This window comes from Hemicordylus capensis, chromosome 1 (genome assembly GCF_027244095.1).
Source record: "Hemicordylus capensis ecotype Gifberg chromosome 1, rHemCap1.1.pri, whole genome shotgun sequence".
Lineage (NCBI taxonomy): Eukaryota > Metazoa > Chordata > Lepidosauria > Squamata > Cordylidae > Hemicordylus > Hemicordylus capensis.
In genome coordinates, this window is record NC_069657.1 from 10,614,918 (window position 1) to 10,639,108 (window position 24,191).

At 47.4% G+C, this 24,191-nt stretch overlaps 1 protein-coding gene across 10 annotated transcripts in view; it reads left to right on the forward strand.

Annotated features, from left to right (window-relative positions):
- The window catches only part of KIAA0586 (KIAA0586 ortholog), a 165,248-nt gene that overhangs the window by 82,382 nt on the left and 58,675 nt on the right, over nucleotides 1–24,191 (forward strand). For all 10 annotated transcript variants that reach the window (XR_008306756.1, XM_053248537.1, XM_053248533.1 and 7 more), the window contains 6 exons: nucleotides 14,718–14,868; nucleotides 17,066–17,291; nucleotides 18,638–18,882; nucleotides 19,617–19,693; nucleotides 21,386–21,520; nucleotides 22,260–22,431. Coding sequence is in view for 9 of the 10 variants with exons in the window: in XM_053248537.1 (XP_053104512.1) it covers nucleotides 14,718–14,868; nucleotides 17,066–17,291; nucleotides 18,638–18,882; nucleotides 19,617–19,693; nucleotides 21,386–21,520; nucleotides 22,260–22,431 (1,006 nt within the window). In the remaining variant the exon portion in view is untranslated. The remainder of the gene's footprint in view (nucleotides 1–14,717; nucleotides 14,869–17,065; nucleotides 17,292–18,637; nucleotides 18,883–19,616; nucleotides 19,694–21,385; nucleotides 21,521–22,259; nucleotides 22,432–24,191) is intronic.

Genomic DNA, 24,191 nt, shown 5'->3' on the forward strand with positions numbered 1-24,191 from the left:
AGTGCTATATTATTTTTGCTTCTGGCCTGCTTTTGTTTAGTATAATTGCACAGCAATACAGGAAGCAATTATTTCTCTTCTATGTGAAATTAAAGTGGTGGGAGGAAGGTGGGTTGCAGTGCAGGGCAGACACCTGAATATGCATGATCTGTGCATCTTTTGGTAGCTAACTGCATCGCCCCAATGAGTGTGTTTCAGCTGTATAGACTGTGTTGTGTGCAAACATAGTTGCATGCAAAGGTATCCCCTGTCCACTTTGATCTCCCTTCCATCTGTAGAAATCCATCCTTAAAATGGCTGCATCATCCCGAAGCCACTCTCTTTTCTTCATACTCTTAACTCTGTCCTGGAGAATACTGAGGTAAAGGCATAGTGACATCCCCAATACCACAAAGGGATTCTCAACTAAGCCAGAATTTGATCCTAAGGCCTCTGATGCAATTTCACCAGGTCTCGCTCATTCACCTCTGACTTTGTCAATCGCAGGTGAACTGCAGCCTTGCAGAAAAGTAAGACAGAACAAAAAACCAGCTTCATCCTCCTGTGTCAGCAGCACAAGCAATAAAGAGAAGAGACACGGCTCTCTGAGAGCCTGCTGGGTTTGAAAACGGAAAAGCTTTGGCATGTTTTCTCAACATTGCCAGGGAGCTAGCCCTGTGGACTCTTTTCCTTACCCAGAAGGAGTTGTTGCTTACCAAGATTGCTTTCTGGCAAGGCAACTGGGTATGCAATTGATTGTATATGCTGAATGGTTGCAGAAAGGGCATTGGCCTGCCCATGTTGCCTCAGCTGCACATGTCTGAATGCACACAGTCTGAAATCCCATGCAGCTCGTACAAAAAAATTATTCTGTCTCTGCATAACATAATGCATTCAGAACTGGGCATAGACTGGAAATATTGGAGGTTGCTTGAAGCAAACTAATCATTTTCTGTGTGTTGCTGCAAGCCGTAAAGCCATTTTATATTTGATAGCAAAGGGCAGGCTCTTAATAGCCATAAGAATAAACATCTTTCATCTCGTTTATTGCATGCGGGTTTTCATCCTCAACCAGAACATTTGACAGTTTTGCAAGCTGAATTAATTTTGATCAATATGGTCTCTTCTTTCCCCTTGAGCTGTTCTTTCACTGTGTGCAAATCCTCCTTTCTCTTATTCAGGCATTGAATTCCAGTTCTCTTCAGCAAACATTAATACTCTAAATCAAAATATTTATTCACCCCGGCTTTTAATTAGATTTATGGTTTTAATATTTTTAATATTGGGTTTTAAGTGGGTTTAGATATTGGGCTTTTGGGCAGTATAGAAATATTTTAAATAAATAAATATACTGAGTCAGACCATTGGTCTATCTAGCTCAGTACTGTCTACACAAACTGGCAGTGGCTTCTCCAAGGTTGCAGGCAGGAATCTCTCTCAGACCTATCTTGGAGATGCTGCCAAGGAGGGAACTTGAAACCTAGATGCCCTTCCCAGAGCGGCTCCATCCCCTGAGGGGAATCTCTTCCAGTGCTCACACTTCTAGTCTCCCATTCATATGCAACCAGGGTGGACCCTGCTTAGTTATGGGGACAAGTCATGCTTGCTAATGTGAATAATTAGTGGGATGAAAGAACTTGTGCAAACCTGCTCAGTTGGTTGCTTTATCCCAAATCCAGTGTTTGGGGTTTTTGCAGAACTTAAGAACAGCCCTGCTGTATCAAGCCCAAGACCCATCTAGTCCAGCATCCTGTTTCACACAGTGGCCCACCAGATGCCGCTGGAAGCCACAGGCAGGAGTTGAGGGCATGCCCTCTCTCCCGCTGTTACTCCCCTGCAACTGGTACTCAGAGGCATCCTGCCTTTGAGGCTAGAGGTGGCCCACAACCCTCCGACTAGTAGCCGTTGATAGGCCTCTCCTCCATGAAGTTATCCAAACCCTTCTTAAAGCCATCCAGGTTGTTGGCTGTCACCACATCTTGTGGCAGAGAATTCTACAAGAGAATAATAATTCCACAGAGAATTATGCAACTTGTAATTGGAATTCTAGTATGGAGGAAAGAGGAGCACCAGGAGTTAAATGGAGGCATGGTGTGTAGATAGGGGAATACTGATGAAGCCAGGAGAAGAAGCTATACAGGGCTCAAATCCTTTGTTCTTGAAGTTCTTCTCTAGAGTGTTGCCCAATGCTAAATATGTTTACCCCACAAGTGACTCCCATTAAGTTCAGGGGAGCTTAGCTTCCAGTAAGTAAAGTTGTGTCAACTCCTGGCGACCACAGAACCCTGTAGTTTTCTTTAGTAGAATACAGGAAGGGTTTACCATTGCCGCCTCCTGCACAGTATGAGATGATGCCTTTCAGAATCTTCCTATATTGCTGCTGCCCAATATAGGTGTTCCCCATAGTGTGGGAAACATACCAGCAGGGATTCAAACCAGCAACCGCTTGCTCCGTAGGCAAATTACTTCCCCGCTGCGCCATTAGGTGGTCGTGCATATAGCTTTTCAGCCTTGGTCTCAGCCATCTTGGGCTGTGTTCTCATTTACATAAGCAGTGTGCCTCAGGCATATCTGTAGGGGCTATTCAGAAGGTGTATGATACTTCTATAGTATTCACTCCTTTTTAGGGACTGGTGTGTGTGTCTGTGTGTATCTTCTCTTCCAGTACAGGAGGGTCACTTTCAAGCCTGGCTTATGCAAACAGTAGATAATGTGGCAAGTTCCACTTGATACTATAAGTTAGGCAATTGCATGCTTATCCTATGGAAAAATTCCCTGTGCATATTAATGTAGCCTTCTCTGATGCCTGGAGTCGGGGAAATCTCTCATTGGGTTATCCTTTCCACGTGCTCTCAGGCAGGACTAATGAAAAACTTCGGGCTTCCCGTTCGCTACTAGAGTGCCGGGTTGGCCTTCACCGCCATTACCGGCCGTGCCCCTAATGGCACTAATTGAGGGCACAAATGAGGGCACAAATACAGGGGATGCCGGATTGGGCCCCCTGATTACCATGGGCAGGGACGCCGAGCTGGGTCCCTCCTTACTAGCCTGCACCATGAGGAGCTCCACACAAGCAAGGGGAGAGCTGCAGCCAGGTAGCGTGGGCCAGTCCTCAGGCTCACTACCACCTAACCCGAGCTAACCCGAGCTACCACCTAACCCGAGCTTGCAAGAACTAAGGAGTGCCATTGCAACCGCTGGGACATCTAGTGGTCTTGCAAGTGGCAATGCAACAATTTCAGCGGGAAACCCGGATGGTTTTGCAAGTGGGGATGCAACAATTTTGGCGGGAAACCCGGGAACTGCTGCTAATCTGAGCTGCGCTTTTCCCACGGGCCGCCAGGGAGCCGGAGCCGGACCCAGGGACAGTTCTTCAGGACTGGTGAGATCCCTCCTTGTCGCGGCTATACAAGCACCATTGGCGCAGGTTCAAACTTACCTTCCTGCGAATCCACAGTTGCCTGTAGTCCAGTCGGGAGCGCCAGAAAAACCTGCTGGAAAGAGAAAAAGAAAGGCAACGCCTCCTCCTTCTGAACCATCATCTTCACCCTCTGATGATAGTGAGGACGATGAGTCGGGCCCGACCTCTGACAGGGATGATGTCAGCCGTAGATCGGACCCTCCCTCGGATGTGCCGCCAAAGCTGTCAACCTCGCCAACGGAGGAATTGAAAGCCTACCATGTCCTCATAAGGGACATCGTGGAAGCCCTAGGCATGGACGTTAGCTCTCCGGATGCGGACGTTGCTGACCCTGTCTATAATATGATGAGGCAGTCCAAGGCTTCGCATCCTGTTGCCCTCACCATGCTTCCTGGAATAGACAAGGCTACAAGGATTGCATGGGACGCAGTGGGGGTCGGGGCTCCGACTTCCAAGCAGATTGAGAATTTGTATAGGGTGACTGAGGGAGAGAACTCTTACCTGTTGCGCCATCCGGTACCGAACTCCCTGGTCGTCAGTTGCGCTTCGTCCACCAAGAGCGGGCACCGTCATTCCACGCCTGCTGACAAGGAGGGGAGGAAAATCGACTTTATGGGTCGGAAGATCTATAGCACCTCCAGTTTGGCAATTTGTATTGCTAATTATGCGACGTGTATGGCGCGTTATAACCATCTACTATGGGATGCTCTCTTACAGGATTCATCCTCTTTGTCTCCAGAGGACTTTCAATGGAGATTTAATGATGTGTATGAAAGAACAACGGCAATAACGCGCCAACAGCTGAGCGCATTCAAGCACTTGTCAGAGACTGAATCGAGAACAATGGTTACTGCAGTGAGCTTGCGTAGACATGCGTGGCTTCGCTCAGCGACCCTACAGACAGATATGAAAGAGAAAGTGGAGTCCTTGCCATTTGATGGCAAGGGATTATTCCATGAGGACACGGATACGTCAATGGAGACGTTAAAGAAATCCAAATTCACGGCCCGTACCTTCATGGTGCCCTCGAGCGGTTCCAGTTCAACAGCAAGGAGCCGCAGTTATTATCAGAGAAAGAGTGATCGGTATCGGGACCGCAAGGAATACCGAAAGCAGTTTAGACCTTACCAGCGCGGTAAGGGCTTTAACCAAAAACCAAAAGGGAAACCGGCTCGTCAAGGCAACAAGGACGCCTCCAGAAAGAGCTTTTGACGGGACTGTTCGTCCATTGCATCATTTTCACAGCAGCCACTTACAGTTATATCCAATGCTACTGAATGTACCATCCAGGACCCACTACATCAGCCCTGTAGTTGCCAGGATCAACATCAAACTGGCAAGCCGTGCGCAAGCATGGCACAACATAACATCCGACCGGTGGGTACTAAGAATAGTACAGACTGGAAATGCATTGGAGTTTGAGACGAGACCTCCCTTCTCCGGACTGGTCTATACGCCGGCCACGGAGGTACTGCAGGAAGAGGTCAAGGTGCTGCTGGAGAAACAGGCGATCACGCGGGTGCACTGGGCGAACAGGCTAACAGGATTCTATTCCCGGTATTTTCAAATACCAAAGAGAGACTGTGGAATAAGAGCCATAATGGACCTAAGGGGGCTCAACCTCTATATTCAGACCAAGAAATTCAGGATGGTGACTTTACAGGGTATCCTGCCTCTGCTGGTGAACGAACAGTGGGCAGTAACTCTGGATCTCAAAGACACATATTTTCACATCGGAATCCAGGAGAGTCACCGCAAGTACCTCCGGTTTACAGTGGGGGCACAGCTTTATCAATATGTGGTACTTCCATTTGGACTTTCTACTGCTCCCAGAGTGTTCACAAAGGTGATGGCGGTGGTAGTGGCCCACCTACGAACTCAGGGCTTAAGGCTCTATCCGTATTTAGACGATTGGCTCGTGGTGAGCCACGACAAGAGTTTGTTTATCCGCCAAGTGCAGGAGATGCTAGGCTTATTGGAATGTCTCGGCATCACTGTGAATTGGAAAAAGTCGAGACTCAGACCCATGGCTCGAGTGAACTTCATCGGAGCGGTTCTGGACTTTGGGGTGGCCAGAGCATTCTTACCAGCGGAGAGGATTACCCAAATGCACGAACTCATACGTCGTTTTCGGAGGACTCCGTGGCAGCCAGCTGCTCAAATCCAACGGATTTTGGGTTTGATGGCATCATGCACCACAACAGTGTCGCACATGCGCCTCCGCATGCGCACACTGCAGCATTGGTTTCTCCACAACTTCCGCCCCAGTGTAGATGGCCAGAACATGCAGTTGACATTGCCGCCATGTGTCCTCGCCAGCCTAGGGTGGTGGCTAGACATGGACAATTTGAACAAAGGGGTCGAGTTTGTGACCAAGGAGCCCACATCCCGGATAACGACAGATGCCTCGATGACAGGCTGGGGTGCGCATTGCGCCAACGTTTGCATACAGGGGACTTGGACTCAGTTGCAAAGGCTTCAGCATATAAATTACTTGGAAATGTTGGCTGTGTTCCAGGGCCTAAGGGCGTTCGAACCTATGATAACGGGACAAGCAGTACAGCTGGAGTTGGACAACACAACGGCGATTGCCTACCTCAACCATCGGGGGGGACAGTGTCACTGTCCCTTTGCCTACTTGCGCAAAAGACATGGGACTGGTGCATTCGGCATTCAATTCACCCGGTGGCTATCCACATAAAGGGGGTAGACAACTGCTTGGCCGACAGGCTCAGCAGGGACGTCAGCTTCAACCAGAGACACGAGTGGGAAATCAACCCGAGGCATCTCGACAGGGTGTTCGAGACCTGGGGGGTCCCATCGATAGACTTATTTGCCACGGTTGCCAACAAAAAGTATGTGAACTATTGCTCGCATGCGGGCATAGGCCGAGGGTCCCTGGGGGATGCTTTTCAACGTACCTGGAAGACAGGGCTGTTATATCTTTTTCCCCCGCTGCCGTTGATGGGACGTGTGGTCGTGCGGCAAACCGTGGTTTGCTGCACTTCTAGAAATGTCTCAGTCAGTGTTCTACAAGTTCCCCAAGGCTCCAAACCTGTTACAAAGAGAACACGGAAAGGTGTTACACCCCGATGTGCACTCTCTCAAGCTGACCGCTTGGAGAATCAACTATTGAACAACATCTTACTGAATAGTAGACGTGCGTCGACTAGACACAGTTATGCCTGCAAGTGGAACCGCTTCAAGATTTATATGAGAGGGAAGGGTGTCACACCCTTGCGTGCGACCCCACGGGATGTGCTACGCTACCTAACATCACTCAAGCTGAGTGGGCTGGCGAATGTCTCGATTAAGCTGCATTTGGCTGCAATATCGTCAAGGCACAGGGGCTGGGATGGATCCACGGTCTTCTCTCACCCGGAATGTAAACGTTTCCTGAAGGGTGTTAATAATCTCTACCTGCCTGTGTGCAGCCCAATGGAGCAATGGAGTCTATCCTTGGTGCTCTCTGCCTTGATGGAGGCACCGTTTGAGCCGCTGGCGACTGTTCCACTGAAACTTCTGACTTTGAAGGTTGCGTTCCTGGTGGCCATTACATCGGCTAAGAGAGTGAGCGAGATGATGGCCCTGCGGATGGATAGACCCTACACTCAATTCTATCCACACAAAGTAGTGATGCGTCTGGATCCGAAATGCCTGCCGAAGGTGGTAACGGAGTTCCACCTAAATAAAGACATAGTACTGCCAACTTTTTTCAGCAGTCCGGAGACGGACTTGGAAAAGGCCCTCCATACGTTGGATGTGCGTAGATCACTCCTATATTATTTGGAACGAACTCATGCCTTTCGGAAGAGTAAAAAATTATTTCTCTCCTTCCAGGGGCATAGCAAAGGCCGTCCGATCTCTCGTCAGAGACTTGCTCACTGGCTGGTGGAGCTTATTTTCCTGGCCTATAAGAGCCAGAAGGTAACACCGCCAAAGACGGTGCGGGCCCACTCTACTAGGGCCTACGCAACGTCGGCGGTGCATCTGTCAGGCGTTAAAATGGCAGATGTCTGCCTAGCGGCAACATGGTCTTCGCATCTACCATTCGTAAAGCACTATGCTCTGGGTCTGCGGATGGCTAGAGAAGAGAATTTTGGGAGGTCAGTTTTGAAACGTGTGTTGGCATAGCTAGGGGTCTTCTGCACCCGCCTCCTTTTGGGGTAGCTTGCTAAACACCCAGTTCTTATGGATACAGTGGATCACAATCCAGATAAACAGGTTGCTTACCTGTAACTAATGATCTGGATGTGATCCGTTGTATTCATAAGTCCCTCCCAGCCGGCCCCGCTGCAGAGTGCATGGATTGGTGGATGCTGGTGTGCGGATCATCCCAGATATGGCGGTCTGCGAGAAATCTGAAGGAGAGGCGCCTCAACCGTCAATTCCAACGGAATCTGCAAGGCACATGCAGACGGGCGGGGCGTGAAGAGGAGCTAGCTAGTCAGCCCGGGAGGTCCCTGCGCAGGCGCAGAAACCCAGTTCTTATGAATACAATGGATCACATCCAGATTATTAGTTACAGGTAAGCAACCTGTTTTTCTGCAACCTAGCCATCTCCCCTTGGAAATGCCTACCTCCTGGCAAAATTGGGTCAAAGAAACTTTGAGTGTTTCTTTGAAGCAGGTTACAAAGCATAAACAAACCAAGAGAAGGGGCAGGGATCACTCAATTTCTCCCTCCTGCTCTGAGGTGTCTACATACCGTCCACCCAAAAAGGCCAGGCACAAGAGAAAACATACTCATGCTGAAGGCTTGGTGGATTTTCACCCACAAGATCAGGTTGAATTAGTGGATTTAAGAGAGGGTGGTCGATCATTGGAAGGGTCCGGGGGCGAATCACCTGATACTACACCCAATAACCCGTTGCTACCACTGCTCCCAAATGAACCACTGGCACCCATTCTCCCAGAATCTCTAGCTCCGACTGGTGCAGGAACTGTTCCTATTACAACACCTATTAATACTCCTACACCTATCCAGGTTACAGTACCAATACCGGGCAATCTCCCTATAGATACACTTGATAAGGAGGAAGGAGAGTGGTCGGATGATCAGGATAACCCTGCATCCACACTGACTCAGCGTCTTTTTTCACAGGAGGACTTCAGCCCTCTAGTGTCCAGAGCTATTAATGCATTAGATCTGCAGATTCCTACCAATACAGAAACTGCTGCACCTAAGGGTTCCCTGGTTTTCCTAACCATAAAAGTAAAGAGCTCCTGTTATCACTACCAGAGTAATACGTTTAAGGAAGAATGGCTCCTTCCCACATCAAATCGGAAATCAGTGGCAGTAGCCAATAAATATTATGCCTTTCAGCAAGAGGCCATGGACATGTTCAAGGTACCTCTGGCAGATGCCCCCGTGGTCACCCTATTAAATGGGGCATTGTTACCTAGGGATGGGGAGTCAGCCTTAAAAGACCAAAATGACAAAATAATAATAATAATAATATTTTAAAAATGGTGGCTTCCTTTAAGAGAGCTAATGAGGCCTCGTCCCTCTCTATGAGGGTCTCAGCTGCCACATCTATTTTGACCAGGGCATCTATGGTATGGTTGGATGCCCTCATCCAAGACCCCTCTACTGACATATTTAGTTTAAGGCACCAGCTTATTAAAATCCAGAAGGCACAAGCCTTTGTCTCAGATGCAACCCTGGATGCCATAAGGTTTTCTTCTAGGGCCTCCACAGCTATGGTGGTAGGACGCTGTAACCTATGGCTGAAGCATTGGCCGGTGGATGCCGCATTATGGTCCAATCTGGCAGTGGTTCCTTATGACGGGATAAAGTTGTTTGGAGAGGAAGCACTAAAAGAGGTATTGGTAGAGTCAAAGGACAAATGTAAAGCCATGCCTCTTCCTCCAGCTCTGCGTAGTCAGGAGCATCCAACTCCTAGGAGAACTTTTCAGTTACAGTACCAGCCCTTTCGGGCTTTTCGATATTCCTTTCGTGGGAGAGACAGAGATTTCAGATACCAGCGTCCTCAGTAGAATAGGCAGTGGGGTGGTAGGGCCTATAATCAGATCAGACAGGCTTTTGCCAACCAACCCAAATCACAAAAACAGCAATGACTCCCCATTGGGAGCTCTGGGAGGTCATCTGTTAACCTTCATTCAACAATGGCAGAAAACGACAACGGATCCGTGGGTCCTCTCTACAGTAGAGACAGGATACAAGATAGAGCTATCAACAGCTCCACCCAACAGATTTCTACCAACTCCAAAAATCACGTTGGCTCATCAAACATTTAGGTCTTCTAGATGCCATCCAACACCTAATGTCTATAGGCACAATAGAGATTGTACCTACCCAACAACAAGGGCAAGGTATATACTCAATAACATTTACTGTCCCAAAAAAGGACAAGTCTCTCAGGGCCGTATTGGACTTAAAATTCCTGAACCGGTGGGTTCCAAAGCGCAAATTTCGCATGGAATCTCTTTGAACAATAACAGAAGCCTTACCACACCTGGATCTGTTAGCTTCCATAGATCTAAAAGAAGCATATTTACACATTCCGATACACTCCGAAAGTCTTCAGTTCAAATATTGTGGGGTGCATTATCAATACAAGGCGTTTCCATTCGGTCTGTTCTCAGCCCCAGTAATATTTACCAAGGTGCTGGCACCCTTGATGGTGCCCTTAAGACTGCAAGGAGTACGCATCTTCTGTTCTTTAGAAGATCTGCTTCTGAGGTTTCCATCCAAGATTGCAGCGGCAAGAGATCTTTCTCTAACTCTTCACACAGTAGAACATGATGTCTTTCTCATAAACCAAAGAAAAGAGCCACCTTTTACCATCTTGCAAGATTCTTCATCTGGGTGTCTTGATCAATACCCCAAAAGACAGACTATACTTACCAGAGGAACGGGTAAATATTTTAAAGGCGGAAGTCACAGAAGTGCTGCATGCTCGCCAGGCCAGACTGTTGTACCTTGCACGCCTCCTGGACCTAATAGTGGCCACACTGGATTCAGTACCATGGGCCAGATATCACCTGAGACCGTTGCAGTGGTTTCTTCTGAAATTCAGAGTACCCATCTCCAACAAGGTCAATATAACCATCTTTGTCCCTCAAGAGGCTCTAACATCTCTCCAGCGGTGGTTGACGGATGCCAACATCAGATGGGGAAAGGAGTTCCTCGAACCAACTCGAATAATAATTACAACCGACGCAAGCAAAACAGGATGGGGAACCCATTGCCAACACAGAGCAGCCCAGGGCACTTGGCCAACAGGATGCACAGCATCAATTGGTTGGCGTTATGAGCCATACGCCTTGCCCTTTTAGCATTTCAGTCCCTGATTCTCAACAGCCACATGTTAATCAGAACGGACAACACGACTGCGAAAGCCCACATAAACAGGCAAGGAGGAACCAGGTCGCACTCTCTTCAAACAGAAGCATCCCTGTTAATGTCATGGGCAGAAGTTCATCTACCATCAGTGATGGCCCACCATGTCCAGGGGGACCTGAACTCCATTGCGAACTGGTTGAGTCGGGAACAACTACTACTTGGAGAATGGGCGCTCAACAGGAGGATCTTCACGAGGGTCACACAACTGTTCAGCCACCCAGTAGTCGACCTTTTCTCATCCACCTTGAACAGACAACTTCCCAGGTTCTTCACCCGGTTTCCGTGTCCGCAAGCGGAGGGAGTGGATGCCCTATCAGAGGAAAGGCCTCGGGAACTGCTGTATGCATTTCCACCAATACCACTCCTAGCCTGCTTTCTTCGCTGGGTCAGACTCCTCAGGGCACAGGTCATCCTGATAGCGCCTTACTGGCCCAGGAGGCCATGGTTTCTAGAACTATATCACATGGCCACTCAGGAACCATGGCTTCTACCAGTGTCAGCAGACCTCCTCCATCAGGGTCCAGTCGAACACCACGATCCAGGTTGGTTTCAGCTAGCTGCCTGGAGACTGAGCGGGGCATCTTGAGTAGATTTGGTCATTCTAACAAAGTATTGCATACTATGCTAGCATCCACGAGAGATTCCACCAAGCGTATATATCAATACACGTGGAAAGTGTTCCTACGATGCTCAACAAGCCATGCAATACCTTGTGGGGCAGCATCTGTTAAAGATCTTCTTGCTTTTCTTCAGGACGGATTAGATAAGGGTCTCAAGGCAAATACCTTAAAGAGACATGCAGCCTCCCTGACAGGGGTTATAGGCAGCCTCTCTAAATCCAGGGTGATAAATCATCCCCATATTAAAAGGTTTCTTAGGGGTGCAACCCTGTTATCTCCAATGGTGGTCCATCGCTTTCCATCGCAGAACCTACACACAGTGCTGAAAGCTATGCAAACTGCGCCCTTTGAACCAATTAGGTCCATTCCCTTAAGGGTGTTATCTTACAATACTGCGTTCTTAGTGGCGATAACATCGGCAAGAAGAGTATCAGAGCTGAATGCACTGTCTGCTCACAAAGATCTATGCGTATTCTTGATGGATTCTGTTCAATTCATTCCAAATCCGTTCATTAGGCCGAAGGTCTCATCAGCCTACCATCATTCTCAGGATATAATTCTACCATCTTTCTGTCCCAGACTGGTCCATCCAAGGGAACGAGAATGGCATAAGCTAGATGTTCGCAGATGCCTAAAGATGTATTTGAGGCGCACAGAGGGCTTTAGGAAGTTGGAATCCCTCTTTGTTAGTTTCTTACCAGCTTCAGTGGGATGCCAAGTATCCCCACAGACACTTGCCAGATGGATACGTGCATGCATTTCACTGGCATACGAATCTCAACATCTTCCAGCTCCAGAACACATTCTGGCACATTCAACTAGAGCAGCAGCCACATCTGCTGCCTTTTCAATAAATGCTCCAGTACATGAGATATGCAGAGCTGCAACCTGGAAGGCACCATCGACATTCACAAAGCACTACAAGATCGATGTGTTTGCCTCATCACAAGCGGCTTTTGGCCGCAGAGTACTACAACAGGTTCTTCCGCTGGAGTAGGCGGGGACACTCCCTCCCAGAGTAATTTGGGCCATGGCTTTGGTATGTCCCAATGAGAGATGTCCTCAGCTCCAGGCATCAGAGAACGGGGCATTGGTCTTCACTTACCGTGAAGGCTCCTTCTTGATTCTGGAGCTGAGGACATCTCGGCCCTCCCAGATGGTGTCCCAGCCTACTCCATGGGAATCCAAGATGTTTATGAGCATTAGTCTCATATATGTGGGATCTATGTATTCTCCACTGTTTTCATCTGATATGTATTTTTATATATAGGTTATATGTTACCTCTTTTTTATATTTACTTCGTTCTGTGCTACTTGCACTTTGGTCTAAAAGAAATGGGCAGGATTATCCATCCAGGCTCTTAAGGCTAGTAACAGATTTTCATTAGTCCTGCCTGGGAGCATGTGGAAAGGATAACCCAATGAGAGATGTCGTCGGCTCCAGCATCAAGAAGGAGCCTTCACGGTAAGTTAAGACCAATGCTCCGATCTGGGTGGCTAGGCTAGAATCCTTCTTCCTGATATCTGCCCTTCTGTGTGGAGTGAATCATCTTCATGTACAGGAGCTTTGAGCTATGCATTCTCCTACCTGCAGTAGGCACAATTTAGGAACAGTTTTACGATCTCAAGTTCTGGATTTTTGCTGAGAGACTAGATCGAGATCTAGACCTCAGTGAACTTTCCCTGTAGTTTTCTTTGCTTCTTTCTTACAGCATTAGAAAGCACAGTGAACAGTTGTTGGGCTGACTTGCTGTTGAGCCAGTCAGCAGAATAGCTCCCAACTTGTGAGCATCCAGTCAGAGAGGACATTTCAGTTTGTTGGCTTTGAATTCTCACCCAGTTTTGAGTAAGCCCCCCTCCCAAATCAAGTCCTTATTCCTAGCAAGAATTCCCCCATCTGGGAATCAAAAATGCTACGCAAGGAGACTGGTTTTTTTGCTTCTTGGATAGGTGGCAGCCTCTCCCAATCCAGCCTGAAGGGTGAATAACAGAGGGGGAATGCTTTCTATTATTTAGCTTGACCTTTAAAGCCCTTAACAATTTTGGCCCAGGATACCTGAGGGACTGCCTGCTCCCAAGGGTTGCTGCCCACTTGACGAGGTCATCTGAGGGGGCTCTGCTCTGGGTGCTGACAATGAGGGAGGCTTGGTTGCCGTGCACGTGGGACAGGGCCTTCTCTGTTGTTTCCCCCAGATTCTGGAATGCTCTTCTGGTGGCTATTCACTCCTCGGTCTCCATCACAGTTTTTAGAAAGCGTGTTAAATCTTGGCTTTTTACCCAGGCTTTTATATGATTTACTTTACTTTACTTCACTTTACTTTATTTATTTATTTATTTATTGTTGAATTTATATACCGCCTTTCATTAAAAACAACCCCAAGGCAGTTTACAAAAAAAGACAATTAAAATATTAAGCTAAAAATATAAAACAAATCTAATTTAAAAACTATAAAATACAAGCATAAAACTATAAATGAGTAAAAACATATAGAAGCAGCAGTAGAAACAGTCATGTAAACGCCTGAGTAAAAAGCCAAAATTTAAGATGCTTTCTAAAAACTGTGATGGAGTCTGAGGAGCGAATGGCCACTGGGAGAGCATTCCAACGTCTGGGGGCAGCAACAGAGAAGGCCCTGTCCCGAGTGCATGACAGACGAGCCTCCTTCATTGTAGGCACCCAGAGCAGAGCCCCCTCAGATGACCTCGTCAAGCGGGCAGCAACCCTTGAGAGCAGGCAGTCCCTCAGGTACCCCGGGCCCAAACTGTTAAGGGCTTTAAACGTCAAAACCAGCACCTCGAATTGGACCCAGAAACGAACTGGCAGCCAGTGCAGCTCTTTCAGGATGGGTGTGATGTGCTCCCATCGGGCAGCTCTGGATAAAACCCTAGCTGCCGTGTTTTGCACTAGCTGCAGTTTCCAGATATTCTTCAAGGGCAGCCCTACATAGAGCACGTTACAGTAATCCAGCCGTGACATGATTAAGGCATGGGTGACTGTGGCCAGATCTGCCTTCTCGAGAAAGGGATGCAGCTGGCACACTAGCCAAAGCCGTGCAAAGGCACCCCTGGCCACCGCCTCCACCTGAGCTTCTTTACTGCTGCTTCTTTGTATTTTGTACAGTTTTTATGCTTGTATTTTAAATCTTTTTAGTCAGATTTGTTTTATATTTTAGCTTAATATTTTAATTGTGTCATGTTTATAGTCTTGTTTTTAATTTTTGTAAACCGCCTTGGGATTGTTTTAATGAAAGGCGGTATACAAATTTAACAATAAATAGATAAATATTATTGTTCCAGCAGTTTTACTCCTTTGTTTTTTTTGCTCCTAGGAAACGGTGTTATCCACTCCACTGGCCACCCCGCAGGCCACACCACCTCCATCTCCTCCACCTCTGGAACCATTATCTCGAGTAAACACTCCAGAATCCTCTCCCTCCACTACTGAAATTGGAGATATTGGTGAACAGCAGCTAGCAGCAGGTATCAAAACAGGATCCCTGGTTAGAAAAGCCACGTACTTATGCCTGTCATCTTTTCTTCAAAGCATGCAGCATTTTTCTTTTCCAAAAAGAACTTCTTTGGTGGACAGACTCCTCCCTGGGGTTTGTGTTCTCTCAAATTGTGGTCTGGTGGTGTTCTGTGATCCATCCACTCGTAGGCTGGTTCTTTGAAGAAAGGCTCCCAGGTGTGGGTTAGGAGGCACCTCTCACACCCTCTCTGGTAGGGATGTGCACGGAACCACAGAGGCGCGGTCCGGCACTGGGGGGGCATGTAGCTTTAAGGGCGGGGGGGTAGTACTCACCCCTCCTGCGGCTTTCCCCCCTCTGGCGCACGACCTTATAGCAAAGATTTGGGGGCGGCAGCGTTCCTCCCTACCCCCCCTGCCCCCGTCGTTGCTCGTCAAAAGTGGAAGTTGAGAGCACACATGCGTCTGTTGCAGCGTGTGCGTGCCTGTCGCCGCCATGCATGCGCGCTGCACACATTGCGTGCGCATGTGACATGTGCGGAGTGTGCGCTGCGGCAGCGACGGGTGTGCGCGCCATGACAGGCGCATCCGTGCTCTCAACTTCCGCTTTTGACAAGCAACGACGGGGACAGGGGCGGCAGGGAGGAACGCTGCTGCCCCAAAATATTTGCTATAAAGTCGTGCACCGGAGGGGGAAAAGCTGCGGGAGGGATGAGTACTACCCCCCCCCCACCCTTAAAGCTACATGCCCCCACCCTGGACCTCTGGACCGGCCCCAATCCGGACCGGTTCGGAGACCTCTGCAGTGGCCCCGGACCGGTCCAGTGCACATTCCTACTCCCAGGAGCCAGCCTTTCTCCTTCCTCCACTGCATGTGGGTTCAGGTTCACAGTCTGGTCAGAAGGATGGGTTATGATGGGGTTAATTCCCCCCCTCCCCCATTTAAGTTTGGCCAAGTGAGCAGAAGGGAGATTAGAAGAAAGGAGTTTGCAGGCTAGCTGCAGCCAACCAATAATATTCTCCCAGGAGTCATCTTTTGAATGTGGCAGTGGCCGAGGGACTAGCAATGCTGCCTCAGTCCTCGGGCTCACTCCTGTGTGAGCCAAGACACTGGCAGCGGGCTCTTTGCTCTCGCCACCACTGATTCCCACCTCCTCCCCCCACGCGGGATCAACAGCAACAGAGGCCCTGTTGGAGTTCCTTTGTACATACTCCCCTGGGCCAGCCTGGAAACATGCAGCCGGGAAGGAGAGGCTGAAGTGCCCCAAGGGGAGAATTCTGCCAGAGCCTCAGTGGGCACGGGGCTTAGAGGGCCCTGTGCTGCCTCGGCTCACAAGCGAGAAAGAGGTTGAGGGGCATAATGGCGGGGGGAGGGGGGTGTCCCTGGATGGGTAGCTTTGCTATGGCACTAGATTGACAAATGCTTTTAAATTACATTATTATTGTTATTATTATTGATATCGTTGTTATTATCCAAATAGTTATTGTATTGTTGCAGTCTACTGTTGGCCCCTGGATGATTTTATGATTGAAAGGCAGTTCTTAATCCAATAAACTGGATGGAGGGCTTGATAGATATAAGCCACCAGGAGTCTGTATGTGTGACATGTATTTATGAAACTGTCATAAAGTCAAACCAACCGTCTAGGAAACTGACTTTTTCCTGCTCTCTGGCAGTGGCTCTCCAGGGTCACAAGCAGGGGTCTTTCCCAGTCCTCCTTCTGCTGATGCCAGAAATTGAACCTAGACTACGTTTATATTTGCCATGATGGGTCCCTCCTCAGTTCAACTCAGTGACTGTATTTGCAATTTGGTATTGGTGGTTATGCATTAAGTCACTTGAAAGAGAGCTGAAATGTAAGAACTTCAAGCCGACTGGACACAAGCCCAGCCAGAATTGCCACAAGTTGCCCATTTAGTTGTCAGAGAGGTAAATCCTTCTCTTCCTCTTAAGCCACATGATGGTAACAAAGCCCATCCTTGGGTACCTGAAGAAAGAAGGCCTGTTTTTTAGAACTTCTGAGCAAGCAGTGTTGGAAGTTGCAGGCAGGCAATTGTTTGGTCTTGACTGATTCTAGCTCTTTATTGAACTTTAATTTTACTCCCTATAGTGGTCAACCTGTTTGCAGAGAGACACACATACAAGTCTCAGACGTGACAAAATAGCTTGACTTTGCATTCCTTTCTTCTTTCTCTTTAAAATGCACGAAGGATCTGAGGCAGCCGCTAGGAATGCAGTCTGCACTCCCGTGGCTACCCCTGTGGCAACACCCCCTAGAATAGGGACACCAAGCCCTCCTGCATCTGAGCTTGCCCTGGACAGAGGAGCAAGGGCAAGACAAGTGCCTCTAGACCCATGGGGGGATGCAGAGCTCCCTCTGGATGAAGAGAAGCCCAGTCCACAGAGTGAAGAAGCCGGCTATCATCCAAGAGCTGTGTGAGTCATCGCAACTGATTTCTAAGCTAAGTGTTTTTCTTGATCTTGAAGAACGATTTGGATTTTGGAACAAGGCAGCTTAAGAGCGACCTGTTCTCATATCATGCAAATCGGCTTAGGCGCTCCAAAGACCCTTTGCTGGTGCCTCTGACGTTGGAGGTGTGGTGAGTGATGGTGAGAGATAGCATATGCTCAACTGCACTCCTGTGTTTATTCTGCCAGTATGTTTCCAAGTAAAATACAAAGTGCTGGTTATTACTTATAAAGCCCTTAGCGGCTTGGATCCAGGGTACTTAAGAGAACACCTCCTTTGTCATGAACCCTGCCTCTTGAAATCATCTGGGGAGGTCTAGTTGCTGCCGGCTCAAGTGGTGGCAACTCAGGGCCAGGCCTTCTCTGTGGCTGCCCCAGGGCTTTGGAATACGCTCCCTGCCAAAATAAGAGTATCTCCATCTCCGATTGCTTTTTAAAAGACCCTTCAGACACACCTGTTTTCTCAAGTTTAAAATTAAAATTAATTTTAAACCTTTTAAATGTCTTTATTCTGTGAAATCGTATTAATTGTTTTTACTGACTTACATTTGTCCTGTTTTAAATGTGTGTGCACTGCCTAGAGATATACATATCAGGCGGTATATAAATATGATAAATAAATAAGTTTGGAATGCCTTTTGCACAGAGATTTGCATGTTGACCTTGCTGTTGCCAAGAGCTGGCTTCTTAATAAAGCCATTGGGCTCACGTAATGTGACATCTGGTGGTTTTATTATTATTAATGTTATGCATTTTGTTTTGTAAGCTGCCTTGAATGCTTTCTCCCAGGAAGCTGGGGCATAAACATTTTAATCTATCAGGCTTCCTCTTGCAGTTCTTTCAACTGTAGCGAAGAGATGTAGCGAATGACAAAGTGCACTTCAGTTAGAAAGCTAGGTGTGCTGTGCTTAACCGGGTTGAAGCTGATTTCCCTGGTATCATTATGTGGGGAGGGCTGAGAAGTGGCTGTGGAAAGGAAGGAGATAGGGTTGGTGGGGCAGTATCAAAGAAGAGAGGCGGCAGACGGAGTCAAGCTGAATGTGGCCCAAATCTAGCCAGGTCTTGAGAGAAAATGCATTTTCCACAAAGCAAATGCCAGGCATACATTCTGCTACCTTTAAAACAAAGTCTTATTCCTCTTCATTGCTTTTACTCCAATGTCACCCAAATATTGGAATGTCATTTGTGATCATTTACTGTATAAAAACTTAATGGAGCTTCAGGTTTAATGAAAGAAACATTCTTCTTAATAGGCAAAAAACAAACATGTTAGCAGTATTTGTCAGTTTTTTAAACATTTGTATCATTTTTAGCATCATGTCTGTGGCTAAACATGAAGAACCAGACAGCTTGGTTCTGCCAACTTCACCTGAGCAGGTTCAGCCCCACAATCTGCTTCTTCAAGAACCCAGGATTCCATCTCCTTCTGTACATACCCCAAGTTCGGGCCCATCGACAGAGGAGAGCAGTCTAACTGTTACAGAAACGGAGACTGTAGACAGGCCAATTTCAGAAGGAGAAGTTCTGTACAGTTATGGGCAGCTGCTAGCTACAAGAGGTAAGATTGTTTCCAGCCATCTATCATTCTTTTAGTGGGGGAAACAAATGAACAAACCACCTCTAGGTTGCAAGAGTGAGAGGATGAGTGTTGCTCTAAAAGTTCAAGAGCTCCAGTATTACCTTTTTAAGATGCAGAGAATATTGGTCAGCAACTACTTTTCCTGGATGGCTGCTTAATGCTGTCCAATTATATATAAGCAGACTCCTGTGGCAAAATTCTGGGCTGTACCACTTCAGGGGGGGGGGAGAGAAGCTACGTGGGGCAAAACAACATGCTGGCCTTTGCAATGCGGGCACATTTTCTCTCTTCTCCTTCATTAGGAGTTAGTGCAAAGCAATTGATTGTCTTTATTCTCACTGGCATCATTGCATAGCCAAATCTGTTTGATTATGTGGTGCTTTGACATCATCATGTTCAAAACGTGATCCCTGATTCGCTGGAGTCATACACAAAAGAAAATGAAGACGCCATTTCTAGCTTTTAAAAAATGGTGCCAAAGCATCAGCAGATCAGGAGGACAATGGCTGTGAACTTGTATGAAAAAATACAGAGAAGATGAAAGGCTGGAGGTCTTAAAGGGACCTTCTCTTTCACTCTCAAAAGCCTGCAATTGCTTGCAAGTGAAAAAGTGGTGCAGCCCTGGTGTTAACATCCAGTTCTGTTCTTTTAAAAGCAAAATTAACTTGTACGTCTATATATTCACAATGGTGTTTACCCTTTTTTCATTCTAGCTTTAGCAGAAGGAGGGCTGTCTCTTCCTAATCTCAGTGACAGTTTGACTAGCACTCTTCATGATGCCCATGACATGGTAAGGAAATCATTTAACTAGGTACCTAAGCAGGATGTTCCAATTCAGTTGGAACATTCCAATTAAATTCCAGTTGAATTCCAAGAGACTTGTGTTTTTGGCAGTATACATTTTTTTAAAAAAATTGAATGGCCCAGTAATAGAATTCACTATAATGCACATTTTTAAAAAAACAAAAAAAACTTTTTCACATCTCCTTTTCTCCAAGGAGCTCAGGGCAATATACCCTTCCCTTCCCTATTTTATTCTCACGACCGCATTGTGAGGTGAGTTAGGATTAGAGAGGTTGACTGAGCTGTGATTCCCTAGCAGGACTTCACAGAAGAGCAGGGATTTTAGTCCGGTCTCCCCAATCTAGGTCCAACAGTCTTCCAGTGCACATGTTGGTTCTCCAAAAAAAGAAAAGCAAATCAAATCAAGGCCAACCTGGCCAGTGAAGAGAGGGTGGCCGTCATGGGTGCTAGCCTTCAACGAGGCAAGAGAGAAAAGAAGTTGTAGGTAGTACAGTTTCCAGAGAGAAAGCAATGGGATTTTGAGAATGGGAAAGAGACTGGTTGTAGAACCCGGATGATATAGTGGTCAAACTGTTGGACTAGGACTGGGGAGACCCGAGTTCAAATCCCTGTTCAACCATGGAACTCACAAGGTAGCTCGGGGCCAGTCACTTATCTCTCAATCTAACCTACCTCACAAGGTGGTTGTGAGGATTAACATAACCATATATACCATTCTGTACTCCTCAGAGGAAGAGTGGGATATAAATGTAAAAACAAATCACATACATACAACCGAAGTTGCAGCCAAAAAGCGATGGAAGGCAACAAAGGTACACAGATCTTGGGACAGAAAGGTTGGGCACCCAGCCGTAGACCTCAATAATAACCCAAGGTTCCAACTTCTCCAATTTCTTCTGGATCTGCCTGTGGGTGAATAGGCTACCAAAGAGTGCTGCTGTTAGGGGAGTTACGTTGATTTCAGCAGGAGTCGTGTGGAGAAGAAGGTGTCAGCTGCTGATGCTGGAAATGGTAGCAGTGGTAAGGAAAGAGGGAGGGCTCTGACATCAGTGTTCCCTATAATATGGCATCCCAGATGTTGTTGACCACAACTCCCAGCATCCCCACCTGCAGTGGCCTCTGGCTAGCATGCTGGAAGTTATAGCCCACAGCATCTGGGAGTTCCTGTTACAGGGAACACTGGCTGACTACCCTAATGGTAGGCGCAGTCACCACCTCTGTGAGTACTGAGGCTTTGGAATGCACTCCCTCCCGAAATAAGAGCCTCCCCATCTCTCTCAGCTTTTGAAGGGGCTGTTAAGACATTTGTATTCATCCAGGCTTTTCATTAGACATATAGAATTCATCATCATGGTTTTAAATAGTTTGAATGTGTTTTTAAAAAATCTGTGGTGTTTTATTGTAAACTGCCCAGAGTCATGAGTTTGGGGTGGTATATAAATGTGCTGAATAAATAAATACTCCAGCCGTCACCCTTCAAATGAACTTCTCCTCATCCACTGATTCATCTCAGACCTCGTAGTGTCCTTAGCTCAGGGGTGGAGGGTGGGATTTGCAGGCAGAAGTCACAAAGTGCCCTGCCATTCATTTTGGCTAAGCTACTGTCTCACGTAGAGAGCCTAAGGCTTCAGAAAAATATGACCAACAATAACACCACCACATGCTTTTCTGCGTTTAGGATTATGATCCTCCCAGTGAAGGGCAGGTGGTGCGGAGACCCCACAAAGGATACCACAGGGACCCAGTCCTCTCTCTCTTTTCAAAATTAAACCAAGCACCACTCGCTTCCCAAGAAGAGATCTGCCAGTCTGAGGTATGGCGTGCTATTTTTGCATCTGGAAATGGATAGCACCCTAACACTGCTGATCCCATTCTTTCATCTTCATGGGATGGTTTGCAAATAAAATAAATACGAATATAAAGGCTCTTCTGCTCCCTGTGTAAGATGTCTCCTCTTTATTTAAAGTCATTCTGGGGAGGACAACCATCTAGCTGGAGGTAGCTTGTTGCTCTGCCACTTCCCACTGCATTTTCCCTCCAGTCTTGACACCTCTATGCCACTGAACCTGGGCCAAGAAGTTGAACCATCTACAGTTTTTCTCCCTGGCCGCATTCTCCTTCCAACAGTCCCTGCTGTAGCTTCTGTCACTGCTACGTCTCCCTTTCCCCCTTCTCCTTTTACAAGCCTTGGCCTTAGGGGTCCATAACTTCTGTACTACTGTTAAGGGGGCTTCTCTTTTCCTCCTTTAGTGTGGGCCTAGAGCAGCAAGGAAAGGAGAAGAGCTCAGTTGGCACATTTTGGGAGCAGAAGCATGTTTGGCATTAAGGATGTTGCTCCCCACTCAAACACCACCCCCACCCCCACACACAAACACACACACTTGCACGGTGCATTGTATTGCTGCTGCCCTAGAAGGAGGCAGATCTGTGGATGAGTTGCAGGTGCAGTTCAGGTTGGCCTCCAGGTACACTCAAAGGCTCAAGCTAGGCAGGAAGTATTGTCTCTTTTCTGTCCGTTTCCTTAGTCACTTTTCTTCTCCTTTTTACTCTAGGGCACTGATGATAGTGCTGGGGAGCTTAGTGAGGGCCAAAGACCAAGGCTGACAACAGCTGCTGAAAGTATCCTGATGGGGCGTTCTACGTATATGGGCCAGCCTACTGTTCAGATTTCTGAGCAGCAGCCACGGCGTCCACCATCACCGGGACAAGTGGACAGAGTTGCAGGTGCAAGCTTACAAAAACTCTTCTTGTGATGTGTCCTTTAACAGAGCACTGTACAGCTGAAATTGTTCCCTACTGCCAGTTCTCAATGTTTGCTTAGCTTTTCATATTGCATGAGATGGTATGAGATTCACATGAGAAGATTAATAGAAGTTTTGAACAAGGACAAAAAAGCCCCATTCACTTTTTAGCAATTTGCACTAGGCCAGTGGAACCTGCTGCCACAGGATGAGGCAAATGAAACCCTAGCTGGACTCAAAAGGGGCTAGATAACTCCATGGAGATTAGTGAATTTACTGGGTGTATCCAGTGCCAATTTGCTCTCTTTTAGGGAATGGAGCAAAATGTGTGAGTTCAGCCTGGTGGATTGTGGAGCTGTACATTGTTATCCTTTTTCCTTTTGTAAGCTTCCTCCTATTGTAGTGGAGTGGTCTCTTGTGTTCATTATATACAACTGTCCAGATGTCTTTGATTGATTGATTGATTGATTGATTGATTGATTGATTAAATGTCATTAAATTGGTGTCAACTCTTAGCAACCACACAGATAGATTCTCTCCAGGATGATCTGTCTTCAACTTGGCCTTTAAGGTCTCTCAGTGGTGCATTCATTGCTGTTGTAATCGAGTCCATCCACCTTGCTGCTGGTTGTCCTCTCCTTCTCTTTCCTTCAACTTTTCCCAGCATTATGGACTTCTCAAGGGAGCTGGGTTTTCACATAATGTGTCCAAAGTATGATAGTTTGAGCCTGGTCATTTGTGCCTCGACTGAAAATTCTGGATTGATTTGTTCTATGATCCATTTGTTTGTTTTCCTGGCTGTCCATGGTATCCTCAAAAGTCTTCTCCAGCACCAAAGTTCAAAAGCGTCAATACTTTTTCTGTCTTTGGCGTAGAGTACAAATAATTGTTTACTCTGTGGACAGGTTCAGACAAAAACTATATTGGGCTTATGCAGTCCCCTTTGTGCAAGAAACAGAGGAGAGTTACAGCCTCCAGTCCTGGTTTAGAATAAGCCACATTGTCATTGTGTCTGTATTCAGAAAACCTTGGTTTGTTCAAACCAAAATCTGGCTCATTATTCTTCCACGTCTGGAGGCAATGACAGCCTCTATTTTCTTCTAAACTAGGAATGAAAAGTTTAATTCTCTGCTGGTGGACAAGAGCATCCTGTCTGGGTTATATCCTCCCATGTGCTCCAGCAGCAGAACAGGCCGTCATGGCTGCTGGTGCTGCCGCTCACCCTCCCTGGCGCAGCCCCAGGCATGTGCGCTGCCTTGTTTATGAAGCCGCCTGCGCAGCTGCAGAACAGTTCAGGCCTCTGCACATGCACGGATGCTGTATGCATGGGCCACGCATGTGTGAAGGCTGGTACCACTCCGCCACCACACAGGTGGCTTCCTAATCAAGGCAGTACATGCATTTGGGGCTGTGCCAGGGAGGGTGAGTGGCACCGCTGGCAGCCACGCCAACCAGGTAAGCATCTTACTACCTCTCTCGCCGCCCCCACCCAGCCACCCCTTAACATTGCCAGGGTCCCCCACCCCTGTACTTGTATAGGGGAATCCTCACCGGATTCCCTTTTACAAGTATTAGCCACCTGAACCGGTTCAGTCAAACGGACTGGCCAGTCAGTTCACATATTTGCTATGGAGCTTGTCTGGAATTGGCAGATCTGGATCGTGATCCACTGCATTCATAAGGAATGGGTTCTGTGCCTGCGCAGGGACCTCGCGGGTAAACTGACTAGCTCCTCCTGATGCC